The 8,054-nt window shown below is 49.8% G+C and overlaps 1 protein-coding gene across 3 annotated transcripts; it reads left to right on the forward strand.

The window, feature by feature from the left end:
- Positions 1-263: 263 nt before the first annotated feature.
- ZBTB14 (zinc finger and BTB domain containing 14) lies at positions 264-7,445 on the forward strand. Of its 3 annotated transcripts, none has more exons than XM_033837586.2 (3): positions 264-405; positions 2,758-2,841; positions 3,960-7,445. In XM_033837586.2, the coding sequence occupies exons 2-3, from the start codon at positions 2,839-2,841 to the stop codon at positions 5,304-5,306; spliced, it is 1,350 nt and encodes a 449-aa protein (XP_033693477.1). In that variant the 5' UTR covers positions 264-405; positions 2,758-2,838; the 3' UTR covers positions 5,307-7,445. The 3 variants fall into 3 exon arrangements, with proteins under 3 accessions (XP_033693477.1, XP_019776358.1, XP_073646652.1); XM_019920799.3 differs by lacking the exon at positions 264-405 and adding an exon at positions 871-1,418; XM_073790551.1 differs by lacking the exon at positions 264-405 and adding an exon at positions 1,443-2,276.
- Positions 7,446-8,054: the final 609 nt, after the last annotated feature.

The raw sequence follows: 8,054 nt of genomic DNA on the forward strand, positions 1-8,054 counted from the left end.
TCCAGGGGCGGCCCCGTAGACTCCAACGAAAGCGTCGCAAGGTCCCGGATTAACCCTTTCCCTGCTCACCCAGTTAGAGGCCCAGTCGGGTTCCGTGCCTGCGCAAGCCGGCGGCGCGCCTTCCCCCTCGCCCGCACCGCGCATGCACGGGAAGGGGGGGGTGCCGGTGGGGGTGTTCACGGCCGGCTAGACATTCTGTGCTCGTGCAGGAGGAGGGCTCCTACCATCAGGGACGTGCACAACTCCCCACCCCGCCCCCTCCCCAAACTAAAAAAAAAAAAAAAAAAATCCAAAACACACTGCCACCCACCGTGCCCCCGCGCCCCGCGTCCATCCCGTCCCCGGCCTGCGTGCAGTGAGCGCGGGGAACCCACGGCAAGTGTCTGTGGCTGTGCCAGGCTGCAGGTAAGCGCGGGCCGGGGGTGCGGAAGGGGCCCGGGCCGGCCGCGAGGCGGGCGCGGGGGCGCGGGGGAGGCCGGAGGCTGGTGCGGCGGGGCTGCCCGGAAGAAGCGCGTTCTCGCCGCGCTCTGGGGCACCAGTCAGCTCCAGGATGTGCGGGCGGCCCCGGCGGCGCGGCGCGAGCGGGGCCGGGCGAGGGGCCTGGGCGCTCCGGGGGCCGCGCAGGCCGGCGAGCGGGCTCGGGCAGCGGCCGGGCGGCGGCAGTGGCGGCCCCGCGCGCGCGCTCGCCGAGCCTCGGCGGCGGAGTTCATGGCCGCCCCCGCTCGCACCGCCGCAGTGCACCGCGGTGGGGGTGGGGACGGCCCGGAACCCGGCGCCGAGCGCGGCCCGCCGGGCGCCGCCCCTCCGCTCCGCGGGCTTCGCCGCGCCGCCCCCAGCCGCCCTCGGAGGAGGGGGCCGGGACCCTGGCGCTCGCACTCCCGGGAGCGCCCGCGGAGCTCGGGAAGCCGGCCGCGCGCCGCCCCCGCCCCCGGCCGCGGGAGGGCGGGGGAGGGCCCGGCGCGAGCTGGCCGGGGAGTGCGCGGGGCGCGAGCTCCGGGCTCGCGGGCGGAGCGGGGCGCGGCGCGGCGCGGGGCTGCGGAGCCGGGCCGCACGCCCGCTCCCGCTCCCCGCCGCCGGGGCCGCCGTGGGTCCTCCTTCCCGCGCTCGGAGCCGCGGCCCCAGCCCGCGCCGAAAAGCCGGATGCTAAAAGGGAAAGCGGCCCTGGCACCTCCCGGCTACCCGGGCGGGAGCTTTTGTTCGGAAAGCAATGCACACGGCTTGATTCCGTCCCCCACCTCCTGGGCAGAAAGAGATGGGAGCGAGGCTTGGAGAGGCTCTGGAGGCTCCCTGGGTCCTCCGCTCCGTTCCCTGCTTCCTCCGCATCCCGAAGTGGCCAGCTTTCGACCGGGAAGTGGTGCCGCCGCCATTGTCGCGGCGGCCCCGGGGTCGGGGAGGCGGCCGCCGCCGCCGCCGCTTATGTAAGTTTGGCTTTACAGGAGTTCGCTCCGGCCCTGCGCGGCGGTTTGGAGAAGCGTAATAAAGGGGCAGCTTCGTTCTGGAGGTGTGGTTGGCCTTCATCTTTCCCCCCACCTACAGGGATACTGGCCACGGGTATCTTCCAGTTTGACTCACCTGAACTTAGCATCTCAACAGTAAAAAATGGTCCTTAGAGATCTGGAGAGAGAGTGGGGGCCAAATAACACACTGACGAGAAAAGGAAAAAAAAAAAAAATCCAACACACTCCTATGTTGCCATGGGTACTGTACACCACTCCTAGGCCTGGTCCTTGAGCTTTTATCCCACAAGCCCTAGGGAGAGCGACTGGCAACTGTAGGAAGTGACCCGGTAGGAAGGTTTCGCCTGACTGCGTTCCGTTGGGGGTGACTACAGGCTGGGGTGCATCCAGGGAACAGGCAGGGTAGGAAGCATCCTTAGAAATAATTCTGCTCAACCCTCACACTTGGCAGATAAGAAAACAGCCTGCCACTTCAGGCAGCTTAACGGTGTTTTCACTTTTCCGTAGAGGGAACTTTGGAGGGTTTTCGGGACTCTGGTCCTACCACACTCAAGTTTGTGTGGTCACCATTCAGTAGAGGAGACTTTATGTTTTTCAGGATGTTAGGCTGCCGCATGGAGTCCCTCTGGTAAACGTTAAAACTCGCAAAAATCTAGAATCGTTTGAGCTTCCCTGTAGGGATAGAGGCAAAAACACCTGGATTTCTCAAATGCAAGCTTCAAGACCAGAGTAGCTTGAGTAATGTATGTTACATCACACACAAGTGTGGATGGAAGAAAGCAGCTATTGTTCCCTCTGCTCCGACGTTAAATGTTGGGTGTACGTACCTCTCTAACTTTGTCTATATTTATTAAAAGCGTATATACTCTTATGTTTATATGAGCCTAGAGAAAAATGTGAAGGCTGTGTATCCAGCAGGAAACGGTAGGGGTAGAGGGCATTTACTGGCTTTTATTCTATCTGTGCCGCAATCAACATCCTTACAAATGCGGACACAGGCTTTGTGAGGGGAAATCCCTCAGTGGTTCTCCAACCCATCCTTCCCATTCCCGGCACACACCCCCTCCAGGCTGCAAGTGCTCCAGCCCTTACCTTTTCTCCTTCGTTTCTGTTCAGAGCTGGACCTGATGCTGCCAGCCACCCTCCTCTCTGTTCCCAACCTGAAAATAGGTACAGGTGCCAATGGCAAGACAAAAAAGGAAAGTTTCTTTTTAAAAATCAATTCTTGAAAACACTCTTGTTTAGAATTTGGGATGGGGGAAGAGCCTACCTTACTCTTGTATGTCCTTTTCTCTTGTAGGACTGGCGTGCCCCTGATCAGAGTTATTCTGATCCGAAGAATTTGGTGTTTAAAGCATTAAGATAATAGCCTGAGTTGTTCATGGTAACTATGACTTTGGATATTATGTCCTGAAAATATTGTTTGGTGTTAGCTTTAAGATGTCTCTCTCTCGGTTATGTGTTAGCATTCTTTAGGGGACATATGTATTTTCCTCATATTTATACTTCGTTGAATAAAAGAAAGAAACAATGTTTTTGAAAAGAAACGCAACAGGACACATTTTAAAAAGATACACGGCAGATGTCTTCCATGCCAGCTCTAGGTTTCTTTTGCTTGTAAAACACTCGCAGCACTTGTCAAGTGCATCCAGCTTGGATGGCAGATAGGTCGGAATCCAGAGGGGCTGAAGCCTCTCGTCACTGTCTTCCCAAATGTCATCTGATTCTCTGAGGGTCTTGTTAAACCTTGACACTTGTTCACAAGTGGCCCGAAACTGGTGTGGAAAAACTAGAAGACAACACTGAATGGAATGTTCTGGCAATGATATCCCTCTCTGGTTCTGCAGCAGCGATTTGTCTCTTCCGTCAAGGAAGCAGAACACTGAGAGCTGCTAGTTATTTTACTGAATCTTCCTCTGTGTGAAATTTTACTGAATCTTCCTCTGCGTGAAATTAGAGTAGACGCAGCAGATGGCACTGGTGGATGCTTGCCGGAGACCTGTTTCTTAAACCTTGAAGCTGAGTTATTTGTCATTATTACCCGTAGTTGTCAGGAAGCATGCCTTTGGGGTCTAGAGTGCCTGGATTTGAGCCCCGATACTCCACTAAATAGCTAGAATATTGGGCAGGTTCCTCAATTCATCTATAAAGTGGGGGTAGTAATACCTATCTCTCCAGGCCATCTGATCATTGCATTTGTGAAGACGTGGAAAGAAAAGCACGTAGCGCAATGCCAGGCAGGTATTACGTGCTCGGTAGAAGTTGCTGTTATTATGAGTAGGCCAATGCGGAGTACAGTGAAGATAAGTAGAAGGAACAGTATGGAAATCCCTAAGTTGGGATCCGTCTTTTCTCCTCATATTCTTGAACCACTCCTGGCATTGACTTTCTGAAATTGTTAGGGACCGGAAATTGATCAGAAAATGAGAATCTCCCTGTATTTTCTGTATGGAAAAGTATTGTGCATAATTACCAAAGTATTTCTTTAAACATTTTTTATAGGAGTTTTTCATCAGTATGTCTGAAACCATTAAATACAATGACGATGATCATAAAACTCTGTTTCTGAAAACCCTAAACGAGCAGCGCCTGGAAGGAGAATTTTGCGATATCGCGATTGTGGTGGAGGATGTCAAGTTCAGGGCGCACAGGTGTGTCCTTGCCGCCTGCAGCACCTACTTTAAAAAGCTTTTCAAGAAGCTTGAGGTCGATAGCTCTTCAGTAATAGAAATAGATTTTCTCCGTTCTGATATATTTGAAGAGGTCCTGAATTACATGTACACGGCAAAGATTTCTGTGAAAAAAGAAGATGTTAACTTAATGATGTCATCGGGTCAGATTCTCGGTATCCGATTTTTGGATAAACTCTGTTCTCAGAAGCGGGACGTGTCCAGTCCCGACGAAAATAACGGCCAATCCAAAAGCAAGTACTGCCTCAAGATCAATCGCCCCATTGGAGATGCTGCTGACACTCAGGATGATGACGTGGAGGAAATCGGAGACCAAGATGACAGTCCCTCGGATGACACGGTAGAAGGCACCCCCCCAAGTCAGGAGGACGGCAAGTCGCCCACGACGACGCTCAGGGTCCAGGAAGCGATCCTGAAAGAGCTGGGGAGTGAGGAGGTGCGGAAGGTCAATTGCTATGGCCAGGAAGTCGAATCCATGGAGACCCCCGAGTCCAAGGATCTGGGATCCCAGACCCCTCAAGCCTTAACATTTAACGATGGGATGAGTGAAGTGAAGGACGAACAGACGCCAGGCTGGACCACAGCTGCCAGCGACATGAAGTTTGAGTACCTGCTGTACGGCCACCACCGGGAGCAGATCGCCTGCCAGGCCTGCGGGAAGACGTTTTCGGACGAGGGCAGGCTGAGAAAGCACGAGAAGCTGCACACGGCCGACCGGCCCTTCGTCTGCGAGATGTGCACCAAGGGCTTCACCACCCAGGCCCACCTGAAGGAGCACCTGAAGATCCACACGGGCTACAAGCCCTACAGCTGCGAGGTGTGCGGCAAGTCGTTCATCCGCGCCCCGGACTTGAAGAAGCACGAGCGGGTCCACAGCAACGAGCGGCCCTTCGCCTGCCACATGTGCGACAAGGCCTTCAAACACAAGTCCCACCTCAAGGACCACGAGCGCAGGCATCGGGGCGAGAAGCCCTTCGTGTGCGGCTCCTGCACCAAGGCCTTCGCCAAGGCGTCGGATCTGAAACGGCACGAGAACAATATGCACAGCGAGCGGAAGCAGGTCACGCCCAGCGCCATGCAGAGCGAGACGGAGCAGCTGCAGGCGGCGGCCATGGCCGCGGAGGCCGAGCAGCAGCTGGAGACCATCGCCTGCAGCTAGAGGAGGGGGACCAGGATGCTCGGGGCAGGGATGCTCCGCCAGCATCCTGCATCCTGACCCATGAACGCCAGCCGCTGCATTTCGGTGGAAACTTACGGAGCATTGTACGCGCTGGACTTAAGGCAGTGCTTGGTTGGGTGTTTTGAAAACTTTTCAAGGAAATACTGTTCCTTGGTTCTGACCAAACAGTTTCACTGTCCCGTCTGGTGTCTAGTATTAATGTTGCCAGTAAGCACCCGCACCCCCCGCCCCACTTTTTTATGATTTCTGATTTTAATTTTGAGAACTCTTGTGTCCAGTTCAGAAGTGAGAGACTTCTGTCCCTTTTTTAAATTCCTCTCTCTGCTTGCTGCACCGGGGAGTGCACTGCACAGAGTGATAAATGAGTGAATCGATTTCCTGATCATCACCGTTCTGTGTGACTTAGGGTTACAACAGCATTTTTAAGAACTTTGGTAAAAGTACCTTGTGTCGACGCAGAAAATACGGATGGGTGGTTGACCAAGAACCCTGCGTGCGCAGATGTGAAAACAAGTTCTGGGAATGCAAAATGGTCTCAGATTTATATACTTGGTTTGTTAATTTTCTATCACTGTTTTTCATGATTTTTGTGGACAAATAATGGTTGCTTTGCTGAAGTGTTTCTTCATCCCTTTTGACTGCCCATACCTGCCCCGCAAAGGTTTCATCACACGTCCCGAAGGCATGTTGGTGGTCTGAGGGCTGAGTTTTTTCATTCCTCTTACTTCGGGCATTGCCACTCTGCAGCCGACGGGGTTTGTGGGATGGACCAGTGATGAGAGGGTTAGAAAAAGGAATATAGGAATCTGGCTCTCAGAGACAAGGCTTGCACATTTGCAACAATTCCAAGTTTTTCTAGATCAAAGAAATTCCTAATTGATTTTGAAATTGGATTTTTGTTTAGGATCAAAATTAAGACAAGAACAGGTATGCCTCTTTGGATACATTCGTGTAACTTAAAAGAGTGTCATCAAGCTTTTGGGCTCTCCGTAGCACGTGATTTGTCCATTAAGGAGATGCAGTATCCTTCCTTAAATCAATACGTTTAAAATTTTTTAAGTGTGTAAATAGTACAGAAGCGTTGGTCTTATGTATCTCAAGTACAAGTAGACAGCTGCACTTTTTTTGCACATTGGATTAAAGTTACTTCCATCAGCAACAAACATCTGTCTGTTTTTAACCAGTATTAAAGATTGTCAGACCAAATGTTTTTGTTTTTGAAGTATATTTCATCACTGGTTACACTTTTAAGTGGAAGTTGACTGCCTTTTCATAGCTGTAAATGGAATTATAAGTGCTGTTCCAATTCTGGTGTATGAAACTTCTTTTTAAACATTCTTTAGGAATATATTGAAATACCATCAATAGTTTGAATTATGTTCTGTAATAAAGTATTAATTATTTTAGAATGTACCATTTTCGAAAAATATCAATTTTTAAAATTTATTTTTGGTTGCTAGGGTTTTTTTTTTGAAGATATATTAAAGTAATTTCATTTCCTAGCTTGTTGCATTAACACCTGTAATTATAATTGTGAGATAAATTTTATTTTTTAAATTGGTGTATATGTTATGCCCAAGATTGTAGGATGAAGATGCTACCTTTTTAAGAAACTTATTTATTGGTAAATGTTTAATTTAGTTTAAAACTAATTTAATTGTTTTTCTTAAAAGTTGATTATTTTCTCCTAAAAGTGGTCCTGTCACTGTGTTTATATACTATTAGTAGAAAGGGAACCAATTGCTGTTCCTAGACTGTTTTAACCAAAGCAAAGGAAAAATAATTTAACATCTTGTGGATACCTACTTCAGCAAATCATTTTTGGGGCCTTCGTTTTTGTATATAAAAGAAAATATACTTCTGTCATTCCTGTTTTCATTTTTTCTTAGCAACCTGTCACATACCCAGGTTTCTACTAAAGTGCATTTTCTATACTGTCTTCGTCCTGGTTTTATAGAATTGTAAGTTCACCATGTGGCATTAACCCTTATTGAAACCACCTAAGCATGGTGGTACCCCAAAAAGAAAGCTTAATATTCAGCACTTTATTTGCATCATGTAAATATGTGTCATTTGTCCTATTTTGCATGAGAAATATATTTGTGTTTTAATTTCTGGCACCGGTGCTGGGTTCATCTGTGCATGTGTTCCTTGTGTTCTGGGCAGCAGCAAAGTCATGACGTGGCAGCTGTCCTGTCTCCTGGTCATTAAGCCTGCCTCTCCCCACCCAGCTGGCTTTCGTGTCCCCTGGATGATGAAGCCCTCATGTCCAGCAGTTCAAGGGTACCTCCCATCACAGCGAGGTAATTCTGAAACATGCTTACACTGAATCTGCCTTGTGAGAGGGAAGGAAATTCCAATGTCGACGTCACCACTTTTTCATTATACAAAAACCACCTACCTTTTTTCTATTTGTCCAAAGAGAATGTCTACAAACTTGATTTAGCTTTTTATGCCAACTAGCACAGCATTGGCAGTGATTGAGGATGGGAATTTTAGGAAGTCTAAAATGTAGGTTATCTGCCTGCTAATTAACTTGATCACAAATACAGAATTTTTAGACATTACAGAGGTCACCATCAAGTGAGACTCATACTAACAAATTCCTCCTATTGTGTTGGGGAAAAAAATTGTGATGAGAGAGTGAGGCAAGTTGATGCAGTTTCCAATTGAATGGATTGTGTCCTGTAAGGTTATCTGTAACTTGAGTCATTGGGAGCCTGGAAT

Source organism: Tursiops truncatus, chromosome 13, assembly GCF_011762595.2.
Source record: "Tursiops truncatus isolate mTurTru1 chromosome 13, mTurTru1.mat.Y, whole genome shotgun sequence".
Classification (NCBI taxonomy): Eukaryota; Metazoa; Chordata; class Mammalia; order Artiodactyla; family Delphinidae; genus Tursiops; species Tursiops truncatus.